The sequence below is a fragment of the Stegodyphus dumicola genome, chromosome X2 (assembly GCF_044657685.1).
Source record: "Stegodyphus dumicola isolate Sdum_Otavi_A_Nest chromosome X2, ASM4465768v1".
NCBI lineage: Eukaryota > Metazoa > Arthropoda > Arachnida > Araneae > Eresidae > Stegodyphus > Stegodyphus dumicola.
In genome coordinates, this window is record NC_140781.1 from 200,120,161 (window position 1) to 200,133,754 (window position 13,594).

The following is a 13,594-nucleotide window of genomic DNA, read 5'->3' on the forward strand; positions in this document are numbered from 1 at the left end:
CATATTTTTAATTGTATCATTTCTGCATGCCGTCTTACAAGATTTAAATTGATGATCTATAATCCGGAAAAAACCCTAATCTGGAATCGCTGAAGTCCCGACGAGTCCGTATTACGGACTTTGTACTGTAGTTGATAACTGTGTGGATGCTACCCCAAGGTCATTCAGGGTTGATGGTAATGATACATAGACCTTGCCCTTCATAAACGTTCAAACATAAAAGTCAGACGAGAGTATGTCTGGCCTTCGTGTCGGCTGCTTTCTAGAATGATGATCATTGGGTCCAACTAATCCTGTTGGTTAGGCAGGTTATCTTTCAAATCACATCTCTGCCAGTTTTAGCAAGTTTATCATACCTTATCTTCTTTGCGATAGAGTATGTTGCTGCCTTGTAGCTGCTAGTCACAAATAGCAATTCTGAAACAAAAGATATGAAAATATTTTGAGTTAATTGAATTTGAGCTAAATTTCATTAAATTATTAAATTACATTTTAAAATCAAGGAATCTTTTGTGTTCACCTCGTATGTCTATATGGAGGTCAATTTTTCCCAAGAAGAAAGAAGAGAGACTCTATCTAGTTTCTCTCATGCTTTGGATTTGAAGTAATGAAAACCCTTCGATAGTCCAAACATTGTCATTTATCTTTGAGCAGTATATACTTGTTTGGGACCAAAAGAAAATTTAATTGCATCATAATTATAGGTATAAATGCATATATTTTCTTTTTATACAATACTCCAATGCTGTAACAATGAGGAATTCTTTTTAAACAGAATGAGTGCTTTTAATTTCCATGTACTCAGAGTAATTTTAAACTGAAGGTTGTGTTTTGACAAGTGTTATTGAATTGCATTGAACAGGCATTGAAGAAGAATCCTATTTTATTTGTTAACAATTAACAAAAATTAAAATCAAAGTTGTGCATTATTCCTTAAATCACTTATTATTTCTTTTCTGTTCGCAGAAGCTTGTTTTGAAATATATTCTAAAATGTAAGAATTTTCTAATATATCGTTCAAATCAAAAACCACATTCAGGTTATAATGCATTTATTTTAATTATTTAATACTAACCACTAGTCGAGAAGTTAAAGGCTGCCAAATAAGGGTCGTTTAAGCCCAGGCCAGCAGGCTGGTTACATGTTTGGTTTTCATTGTTTTGCTTTAAGTTTAGTCATTGACGTTGTTTGTCAAGTTTAATCATTGTCATTGTTTGCCTTAAGAGAGCCTGTTTTCCTTAAAAAGTCCTCCATGAATGTGGCATCACTTTTCTTAGGCAGATAACCTTTCGGTTCTTTGCCAAATTCAGATATCTTAACTTATTTAATACTGCTAAATTCTTTGTTTTCATACAATTTACCTTTTATGCAAGTTGAGAGAAGAGGAAAAAGGATTATTAATATTTTTAAGGCAATAAAATTATTCTGAAATATAGTTTTAATTTTACAATGTTTTATTTATTTAATCAAATGCCACAAACCACATGGGTTATTTGTTATTTCCCTAAGCAGAGTAATGCCTTCAGGGAGAGAAATCCAATACACACGTTATCCAACATTATTATTTTTTAATTGTAATATTTATAAACCTTTCTGAAAGATAAGTGGATTTTAAAAATTCACTAAGAAAAAGAATAAAATGTTAAATCACAGTTAATCATATTTGTTATGAGTGACTGCAGAAACTCATACTTTAATCTGCCCAAAAGATATGCATTTGTTTGAAATGTTATTTCTAAAGTCTGTGGATTTGGCCAGAAACGATGAAATGGCAAAAAATGTAATGATGTTCTGTTGTAAATCGCTGGATACTTCTTTCAGAGTTGTCATAATTTAAAACATGTTTAGGCTTGCATTTTTAAGGTTGCAGCAAAGCACACTAGGGCTATATATCTCTTCATGGAGAACATTGTAAGAGAAACTGGTTCATATGCATGGTACACATGGGGAAAACCATGGAAACATCCATGCAGCCAGCCCATTCACCTGAAATCAAACTCATGTCAGAACTGTCAATGTTACTTTCTTGATTGACTGCTAGTGGGCCTTCAAACATAGTTAAAAGCTGTTAATTACAGATTCATTTTGAATTGAATTCCTGTCACAGAAGTGCGTAGCTGTGTTTTTCTCGACATTCCTTATGTATATCCTTAAGCAGAGCTAAGTTCTTATATAGTGTATTGTATGTAGGCATTAACCCTATGTATTTTATCATAATTAGTTATGTCTCTCCTAGCATTTTAAATTATAAAAATTGTATGTCAAGTTATTTGCATTTTTTCTTTGTGAACTTGTTTGCTCTAGTGCCAGTAGATAAAAATGGAAAATGTACTTTATATTAACTCAGCATAATTTTGCTTTAAATTCAAGTCTAATTTGTTCTTCAAGGTTACAAAATTAAATTATTCTTTCTCAGATTCTTGGAAAGAAAGATATGCAGGTATGATGATCATTTCTGCTATTGGTGAAGGATGCCATACACAGATGTCTGCTCTACTGCCTCAGATTGTTGATGGTCTTCTTCCATTTCTTCTTGATATTGTAAGCTTTATTGTTAATCCAAAAAAATGAAGTATATACATGCAAATATGTACGTAGTAAGTATAATTTTTTATGTTATATTATAAATAAAATTTATAATATATTACGTAGAGAGTAATATATTATAAATTTTATTTATAATATAACATAAAAAATTAGATTTTGATTTTGCATTCTCTTGTTAAAGAAGCGTGTCCATAATAAAACCAGCTACTGTTACAAAATTGAGCTATGTGTCATTTAAAGAGGTATGTAAATGGTTAGAATTTTGGAGTAAAAAATAATTTTTTCATAAAATGATGGCAATAACAAGATTAAATTTTAGTAAGTGGTAAATTCTTTCCCTGGCAGCTGTACAAGCTAATATTCTATGTAGCATAAAATTAGTCAGGCTGTTTTTGGCCCTGTCTAGAAGAATCTGGTGCAAATTTCTTAACTAGTTGGTTTATTTAGTTGTATTCTCTCAGAATAGTTCTGAATGTACATTGTGAGGACTCCTTAATATGTTCTTCTAACAGACATTGAGGCATTGGATGGCTTTGCAAGGGTATTAAATCTTCAGAGAGGTTATTAGAAAAATCATGCAATAAGTATTATTGACTTTCATGATTCCCAGGTGGCTTGACAGCATAGGCAACAAAATGTTTTGCAGAAATCTGTCAGCTTTAATATTTATGAAAATTATTTTAGTTTAATGATTTTAATTTTTGCATTATTTGAAAGAATGCAAAAAATTGAGCCGCTTTAGCTATATGTCTTTTAAGCTCATACTTTTAACAGAAATTTCTATTCAGCTCTCCCAGAACACAAATTCTTTTGCTGTTTATCCCTCAGTTTTTCGACTTATCAGTACTTTGATTTTGATCGGTTGGTGTATAAAAGTCTGCTTCAGTGAGTTGCAAATTTTATGCAGACTTTTTAATGAATTTTTGCAATATCATTATAAATGTTTCCTCCTGTATTATTATTTTAGATTACTAATGTTTTAGAATATGCAGGTGTGTGTCAGTTTATTTGTGAAATTTACTTTAAATTTTTAGTTCAGAAGAGCTCTTTGTCTCAAAACGCATTTTGTGTTGAATTGCTATAAATGGCTGTATCAATTTTCAATCTTGCATTGTTAAAAAAAATACCTAGAGCCATCAAATTTTGAATAAGATATTCCTTCACCTGAACACAGACACCTGGAAGCCCAAATCTTGAATTTGTTTTATTATCTTTTTAATACTCTTTAAGCTTTAACAAATTTCTGATTTAGAAATTCAACAATTTAAAAGCAAACAGTGGCAACACACTGTGTGAAATAAAATGCATTTATCGTCAGCTCTCAAGACTGTTGGATGGAAATTCTAAAGGTATGCTGTTTTTAAATATTTTTAGTGTATAAGACGTATAGTATTTGAATACTCTTTAGGGCTTAATCCAAAATCTGAAAGCTTGCAGATATTTTTTTCTGATCATTTTCAAAGCTTTTGATTTTTATGTTTTATGAAGTTGGCAGTCATTGTTACAGAGGATTAGAATTTTTATCTTAAATTATGCCTCCAGTTTTACACTGTTCAAGATGATAATTCGACACCAATTCATATGGCTCTCTATGTGCTTTAAAATCAGCAGTAAGATTTTCAATAAATGTTAAGACCCAATCTCAGCTTCTTCCTTTTGACCCTTGATATTGTGGGTTGCATGTATAATGCCTATGAATACATGATAGTAAGGCTGTTATTGCAGTTGTTGCATTTTTAATGGTGTCATCCTTTGCAGCAGTTTTGTGTCTGTATCTTTTACATATGCTTTTTCTAATCTATTTTATTACCAACACTGAAAAATTACTGTTAGCCTCCAACAAGGGTGACAGCTGGTACAATTTTTGGATGAGCCTGCTTCTCCTCAGCCTATTCTGTGAATTAATTCAAAACCAGATAAGTATTCGTAGTGCAATCAAATATATCTCTTGAGTATCTTTCATACAATTTGATCCACTTAAAATTGTCTATGGGTGAGAACATCAGTTATAAATGCTATGTATTGTGCTCCTCTTGTTCATATTGAATGAGCCATATAACATGATTGGCTCTGAAATTTGAAAGATTTGCATAATTTGAGCAACATTTGGGTGCTGAATATCATGCCTGTATCTCAGTGCTTTATTTGGTATATATCCTTTTTTGCAACAGCACTTTTATAAATATGTATGCAAGAGATTAAATTTCAAAGATGTTCTGGGGAGAGATAATTATGCAATCAAGTGTATAAACTAGTGCCACATTATTTACCTCTTTAAGTTATTGTGCTCAAGGTAATTGAGAGATTTTCTTCTTTTTTGGAGGAGAATATGATGCTATGGCCTGGCTTGAGCATTTTAGGGCAAATTTATTTGCAAGTACCATTATGTTAGGTTTATTAACAAAAATAGTAAGCTATCCTCCTTGAAGAATTGTATTTGTATGTAGAATCTGGGATCTATCAAAAGTAAATATTTCATTTAAATCGCTGAAAACAAATGCTTATTTCTCATACTCACATTTTTTATTTTATGTTCAAGAAATATAAAAAATTATGGAAAAGAAATTCTAAAATGTGCATTTGCTTTCACCTAAGGTATAAGAATTACTGTTCCTATTAACACATATTTGGTACAGTTGAATTCATTTCTACATTTTGCTTGATAAATAAAGGAACTTAAGAAATGAACGCTTGTGAAGTATTAATATTTTAATTTGAAATTCAAACAGTGCAACTCATGAATATTGGTTTAAGCAAAATGTTTTTATTATATTAATGTGCTTAACAAGTTACAATCACATAAGTTACATAGTACTATTGTTGATAAAAACCTCTCAAAATATTTTTTATCATATAATTCCCATTTCAGTACCCTGTTTTGAAAAATCAGTTGTGATCATACATTGAAAATTGAAGTTTATGTAGTATTTTAAATGTTATAAACAGATTTTGTCATCAGCTCTCTTCAAATTATATTAATTTTAAACTGTAAAGCCTGTATGATCCAGTTTAGTGTTATGAGCAAAGTCTTATAATTATTCTCTTGAAAGAAGGAGGATGTTTTGGGTGCTGGTCTAAAGTTCTGGTCTGTTACACTGTTTCCTCTTACAATTTCCTTTTGCATCTCAAAAGCAATGTATTATTTTCAGGTAAATTCATATTCTGTCAGAATATAACCATAGTCTGAAGACAATAGACCATATCTTAGAAACTGATACACGAAGAAGAATGTAGGGAAGCTTTTATTCTCTTTTTAACCTGAGAAGATTGTTTCTGTACAAAATTTAAGACCTTTATTTTCCATATGCCCACCCTCAGAGTGTTGTCTGTCAGCAAGTTATAAGATCTTCAGTTTTTCTTTTAAACTGTATGTGTTACTGATTAATTAGCTGAGCATTTCAAAAGCAATATAGATTTACCAGGGAGCAGCACAGTTCTCCAGTGTTTGATTACTATCCCATTTGCTCCAAATTTTTCTTGTGCGGTGCCAGGTTGCAGTAAAATATTTAAAAAAAGGTGATTTTTTAACAAAATGCTGATACAAAACTAAAGCTTAGAGCTAAACTGCTAAAAAGAGCTTGTTTTTAAGAAACTGTGCATTATACTGCGAATAAAGCTTGTTCTGTTCATTGTATAATTTTTTTTTTTTTTTTTTTTTTTTTTTTGTTGCTAAATTGTGCTACTAGTGCTGCTTTATTAAATTTCATGTTTTTAAGCTTTCTACTTTCACTACACTGGTAGTGTTATAACTTACATGGTGGAAAAAAATAACCTGAGTTTGCCTCTACTTATTCATGTGAAATATGTATTTTCTGCATTTTATCAGAGACTATTATAACAACTAAGATTAAAACTTAAATTTTATTTATCTAATTTTAGCAAATTAATTAAGTATATTTTTTTCCTACAAAGTGTGAAGAATGCTAATTTGAGCACTTAACGATATCTTGTGCTGTAGATCAAGATATGCAAATAAGTGAGATACTGTTTCAGTTTATTTGCATTTTTTTAAATTAGACAGCACACATTTTTTTATTCTGTATTGAAATATTAATTCATTTGTTACTAAATTTCCTCAAAAGGAAATTGAAATGTTTGATGTTGTAACTATTGCCCATTTTAAAATACTGACTCATTTTAAAATGCATAATGCGGTTTTAATTTGGTTTTTGATTTAGTGAGACATATAAATTATGCTGCTTATCAAAAGATAGATCCAAGTTCTTTATGCGGCACATCGAGGGATATTCATACCCGTATTTGTGTTTGCCGTCCTTTTGAGACTACCAATTAATCGACACTTTTGGAATTCAGTGTAAATGATGCTTTAGAGTCATAATTGATGAATACTGATCACTGAGACATCTTATTAATTTTCGATAACATTACTCATCTGAATGTTAACATGCATCCGTTGCACAGTCCATTGTCAGTAGCTTAATTTGCATATTTTATGTACTAACCTACACGTAGAATTCGAATTTTGTCGAATTTTGTGTTTATTTGACCATTGGGCTTAGTTGAAATCTTCTTTCCCTTGATTTCTTAATATTATCTTTGATATTTGACAAAAAGTATATAAATGATTTGAACCAATATTTAGTTTTTACTTTTGGTTTTTAGGGACTTGTGTATAAATTCATCGCAAATGTTTAATTGCTAATGTGATCTGGGGAAATGGAGACATTTAAATGCTGAAATTAAATCAAAAGTTTCTGTAACTTTATTAAAATGTAAAGAAAGTTAATCAAAGATTTAAAATTTATCATGAAACAAGCATTTATCTAAATATAAAACCTTTATTAGCTTAATTTTTTTAGGCATAAAAATTCAGAGCTTACTGTCTTTTTTTAATGAGGAGCTTACTTTTAATAACTTTTTACAAGAGAATGAAATTTTTCATTAATCAGCTTTGTTTGTTGAAAAAATTGGTAAAAATTGGTTACTCTTTATTCCATCACCAAATTGGCCATTTTCGGCTAACAGACAGGTCCTAGATTGATTTATTTATTTTACTTTTAACAATCTTACTGGAAAATGAAGATTGTTTTTGCTTTATTCCATATTTTTTTTTTTTCATTTTTCCATTTAGAAATACTTTCATTCAGCAATGATTAATTAACTAGTATAGATGGTGCAGTTTAAAATATCTTATACAACCTGCATAGTCTAGAGATGAATGCAGCAAAAGTTTTGAATATATGTATAGTGTGAATATCAGTAGAAGGTGTGGCTCAACTAGATAGTTGCGAGTACTGCACAATACCTGATTTGTCATTAAAAAATCATCCGGGTGTCTAGCCCTGCATTTACCTGTTCACTTGCATTTGTTATTGCTGCTGCAGATTCAAGTCTTTTTTTCAATCACATCGTGGCTGCTGAATACTGATAGCTTGACCTCAGTTCGTATCCTAGTGAACAAGCTGACTTTATGGGCATTTTGGTAGTTACCACCATGTACAATGGGAATACAAGCCAGTTCCCTTCATAACATATCCTACCTCCTGCTTTACCATATTCAACCACTACCTATCATATTTAATATAAACTAAGAAATACTATATGTTCTATTGTGAAGCATATTACTACTTCAAAAGAATATATCGTGTCCTGTAGGCAGAGTGTACTCCAGTGTTTTGCCGTAATCAAATTAAGGAGCAATGGGAATTAATTACAGCTTGATTTTAAACTAGACAATTCAGAACAAGAGCAGTAGCATTTTGACAGATAATCTTTGTAAACATTTAAAGCAGCATTGTAATTAATAAATAATTTATTGGTTATGTAGTTAGTTCATAACTGTGTTTCTAAGTTCTTTATTTGTATTTTTTTTTTTTAAATTTCAAAGGTGAACTTTTTTAAGGTGCTAAACTGTAATTTGATATTTTTGGATTAAATACCCCTACCCATTTTGTACAGTAATTTCATCTGATCCTAAATATAGTCTATATTAGTGCAGTTGAAATGACTTACTTCATTCGCATTGAAGGCTTAATTGAATGCATGAAAAAGGAGCCTTGTTGAGCAAAGTGATTGCCGTCATCGACTACATATTTGAATTTTTGATATTACTAACTGATAAACTGTCTTCAGAAGATATTAAGTCTTTAAGCATTTGGTAAGCTGAATCACTATTGAAATTCCTCTTGAACAGATAATGCCCCAGGTACTCTTGGTGAAAATTGTGAAGAGTAACGATATGTATTATAGCCATAATATTCTAATTAGTTAATTTTCTGCAATTTTGGACCTGAAATTTTGTCTTGGCAAACAGCTACTGGGTGGTTCTTTAACCGGACCTTTATCATCCTGTTTTAAAGTTTTTACTCAGAACATGTATTAAATGTTTATCTCTTAATGTGGAATTTTACATTCTTATAGTGCAGTTCATATTTTATTTGCACTGAATTATTTTTCATTTCAAGTATTTAGTTACTCAAGTGTTAAATTTTCTTCCAGAATTATAGAGTACGATATGCAACTTGCAATGCGTTTGGTCAAATGGCTTCAGATTTTGCTCCAGTATTCCAAAAAAAATTCCATGTAAAGGTAATTAATTAATTGCTCTGAAGTTTACCATTACTTGTGTATTTAAATTTGTGATGTATAATTTGCCAATTTCATTCAGGTTATTCCTGCATTGCTTCAATCAATTGCTGACAACACGTGCCCTCGAGTTCAAGCTCATGCAGGTGCAGCTCTAGTTAACTTTTTTGAAGTCTGTCCCAAGAATATACTAGTTTTGTATATGGATAGTATTTGTGGTAGAATTGGAGTAATTCTAAAAAAAAAGCTAGATGATGTAAGTAGCAGTACCTTTTCCTTTCTTCTAAAATGAAAACGTCATAGTTTATTTCTATTCTGGTTTTTATTTAAAAATGTTTGATACTTATTTATACAAAGAAATGAAGCTTATTGAAAATATGCATTTATAACTTTGCATTAGTTTAGACGGTTGTATTTCTACCATACCCTTTCACAGAGGTGAGTAGTTCCCCTTGAAAGATCTTTGGTGAATTGATACATTGGCTGGATGATATGAAGTGTCTAAATTCTGTTTTCCGTTTTGATTTTTTTTAAAGAAACCTTTTAGAAGATTTTAATTACATGCTACTGAACTGTGTGTTTAAATATTAGACAGCTGTCTCTCGGATACTAATGGAAATATTAAGTGTTATGAATTTTCCTTAATTATTACTGAATTCTACTGTATATTATGGGATTACAGATATGGCAAAAACTGTACAGAAAATGCCAAATTATTAGATGATCCTAATCTGGATATTGTTGCTAAGACTAGAATCTGCATTCTGGAAAAGGACAGCTTCACAGATATGCCAACTTTATTCTAATGTAAGGGAATATAACAAAGCTTGCTGTATCCTCAAGAAAATGCCCGTCAACAATAAATTTCAAAAGTAGGGGATTTTTATTTTTTTTTTTTTTTTTTTTTTTTTTAAGTTTCATTTTCTTGTATTAAAGTATGTGATTTCATTGTTAAAAAACATGTCTGTTTAATGACCAGTTAGAAATTGCAATTCACTGATTTTGATGAGAAAATTCTTGCTGCTCCTCAAATCGATGTAACAGCAAATTTCAAAATCTTGAGTTGATAGTCGACTACAATGCACGAATTGAAAGGATTTTCAGCATTATACAGAAGAATCAAATTAAATTTAGACCCAAATCATCCACTGACATGCAACAGGCTTCTGGTGTAGAAAGTGAAGTCATTTACTTTTAACAACATTTATTACCAGAATAAGTTTGTCTCTAAATAACTAGTTGCAGCAAAATGAGCAGTGATTTTGATTTAATCAGTTTAATCACAGTACCATGGGATATGCATGGACTCCAAATACCAAGGATTCTCTGTTTCTATGGAAATTCCTTGACCACTGTCTGTCATGACCTCATTTATTCAGTCATATTTTTTTTAGTCCTTAATATATATTAGCTTCTAATTTAAAATATTTTGTTTTCTTACTGTGTGTAGTGATCTTAGACGTTTATGTTAACAGACTAAAATAATTAATGATACAAATTTGGCTAATAAATGCTGTTTAAATACAGGCCTTCATTCAAAAAATGGTGCTACTCAAAGCATTAAAAATTACAGATTTTACTGAAAAAGGGGAACCAAGGGAAATCGTATGCAAAACAGATTTAACTTCTTCCTCTGATGATTGGCAGAAAGTCTCATCACATGTATTGATGTTAAATTACAGATTTTGAACAGTAAACCAATTGTAGTTCAAGAAATTGTGACCCTTCTTTGTAGTAACAGACCCTGCCGTGTAGAGGTTGTTCACCATGCAGTCCCCATTTGTTTACATTGTGTCAAGAAGACGTGGTAGGTTTCCTGTGATATGATTGAACTGAAGGTTTTTCACGTTAAAGAATGACGTGCTTTCAGAATATGGGGCTAAAATAATCAAGCCAAAATTTTAAGGATTCATGTTGTACTGAATTCCCATGCATTAAAACGTCTGAAGTTTCCATAAATTGTGCACTTCTGTTCTGTGCAACAAAGACTTTTGAGTTGCGCATGGCGTGAAAGGTGATTATAAATGGTATATAGTTTCTCAAAGATTTAAAAAAAAAAAAAAAAAAAATATTTTGTGAAAGCCAAATGCTTTTAATTAGATTTTTAATTTAATACAAGCTTTTGATTTCCGTTTTGGGCTATTTGAAGCAGTTTTGGATGCAATGTGCAGTTTATACTTTTAAATCACTTGTCTTCTATCTAGGAATGCTTGAGTATCGTCCTAAGTAGTACTGTTACTCTCATCAATGTTTTGCATTTGTATATTTACAGTAATTTTATTAAATTTTAATTTATTAACTGTAGTTGCTAATTGAGTATATCGACATAAACTGAGCCATTTATTTTGCTTATCCATTTTTTGTAGATTTAAACATGCATATTAAAACATTTTGGTGATTCAAGTTTTTGCTTCACTGTTAAGCAGAGTGATGCAGGTTACTTGAATATTAAAATAAAACTTTAAAGTGAAAATTTGCTGTGGAAACCTCTGAATGGCAATGAAATGCACTGAAATTTTCATTTCATTTTGTTTATTTCCCTTTAATTATATTTCATAATCATGTTTTCATTTTATTAATGTAGTTAGTTGAAAAAGGCACAAAATTAGTTCTAGAACAACTAGTAGTCACACTGGCATCTCTGGCTGATACTGTTGAAGAAAGATTTACTAATTATTATGAAAGGTATGATGTATTTTTTAATTCTAATTTCTTTTGATGTCAGTGTTTGTTTTTTAATTGTACGTCTCTACGTAACAAATTTCAGTACTTTCAGGACGTTTTCAAAGCTTTATTACTGTAAATCTTTCAAATGGGTAATTTATATGTAAGGCAGATATTTTTTTTACAGAAAAACTTAGTACTTCTTGTGTGCTTTAAATTTAGTGCTCCTTTTATTCAACTAAACAAATTTAGCAACTTAATTTGGTTAGGTAGCCTGGAACTTTGCCCAAATGTTATATATATAACTGTAGGTAGTCCTGTGCAAAAATGAAATTAGAATGATTAATATTTGAAGAAAACAGCTTTTGAAAACCTACGGAAATAAAAAAAAAAAATAAGCAAAAAGCTCTAATTTAAAGAGTACAATAATTACTAAGAATATTTGAAGTGGAAAAAATATGGGAAAACCTACACACCTAAACATGAATGTGGAAAATGATGCAGTAAAGCTGCAGTCATTTAATGGTTGCCCTACTCATCATAAAGCTTGCACTTCAACTTGACACTGCTTACTAATGTGTGGTTCACTGCTACGTTTGTCCACACAAAAGTTGTACATTAATGTAAGATTGCCCTCAATAAGAACATAGTAGAGCAAGACTTAAACTAACTACTTTATTTTACTAATATGAAATAAAATGAATGAAAAGATGAATTAGATGAAAGTGAATATTACAGGGGGTAACCTCGCACTTAAAGTCCAAACAAGGTTCATGTAATGATATTTCTCACACATTATCAGTTCTTGATATAAACATTTACAAGGCATGTCTGCCTTCTATAACTAGCTATAGACAACATGATCAGCTTGGCTACAACGAACTTAGCATCGTAGGAAAAACTGTTTGCCACTTATTCTTGTAGTTGTCTGCCTCTGCAGTATGTTCATGTCACATGACCTCAGCTCGCTGGGTATTTGCTAATTCAGCATCGGTCGTCGATGATCACATTAATTATTGCTTTTATTTTCGATGATCATATTAATTATTGCTTTTATTTTCATTTCAGTCATCTAAATGTTCCATGATAAATAAAAGCTTTCTTTAACTTGAATCATGAATGTAAACTGAATTTAAGTTAATTAAGACTTCTTTTTTAATGGCACCGCTCTAAGCATGAAAAATCCTCCAGAAAAACCCATTTTATTCCTTTTAAGAATTTTCTGATTTTTCATATTTGACGATTGGTAAGGAAAATATTATTCATGCCATTATTGAAGGAATTACTTCAAGCAAAAGGTAAAGTGTTAGCATAGGTTTTAGTAAGTGTACTTATTAGTTTAAATGGGATAAGAATAAAGAATGAAAGAGTAAACATTAAACCGATCAGGTTTAAACTTAAAAAGTCGTAACAGTTTATTTTTAAGAAAAGGGAAAACAGATTTACCACTTTGAAATAAGCCTCTTATCTGTGTGGTCTAAATAAGCAATTTAAGGGTGAAATTCAGTTTAAACATCACTGCAGTTTCAGTAGCGAATAGGACTTTCTCTTCTACGTAATTGGTTTTTCCCAGGTCAAGATAGAATTATGCTTCTCCAATTTTGTTTAAATAGCTTCTGTAAAAGGTATTGGTCATTTTGATACATAATAGATTGAATATTTGAAATTTTTTCTTAGTGAACTAAGTGCTATTTCAGAATCTAACTATTTTAAGTTTGTTTTTAGGAAGTGTGCTTGATATACTTTAGCAATGTGGTTTATGGGTATTTATTTAACTTAACTTTTAAAGCACTTTTTTAAACTTTTATTAAGCAGTGTTGTAGAAGAACTTTTTTTA

At 30.6% G+C, this 13,594-nt stretch overlaps 1 protein-coding gene across 3 annotated transcripts in view; it reads left to right on the forward strand.

The window, feature by feature from the left end:
* The window catches only part of Karybeta3 (karyopherin beta 3), a 196,376-nt gene that overhangs the window by 118,059 nt on the left and 64,723 nt on the right, over positions 1 to 13,594 (forward strand). For all 3 annotated transcript variants that reach the window (XM_085809207.1, XM_085809206.1, XM_085809205.1), the window contains exons 11-14: positions 2,417 to 2,541; positions 9,007 to 9,096; positions 9,176 to 9,349; positions 11,678 to 11,778. In XM_085809207.1, coding sequence (XP_085665333.1) covers positions 2,417 to 2,541; positions 9,007 to 9,096; positions 9,176 to 9,349; positions 11,678 to 11,778 — 490 coding nt within the window. The remainder of the gene's footprint in view (positions 1 to 2,416; positions 2,542 to 9,006; positions 9,097 to 9,175; positions 9,350 to 11,677; positions 11,779 to 13,594) is intronic.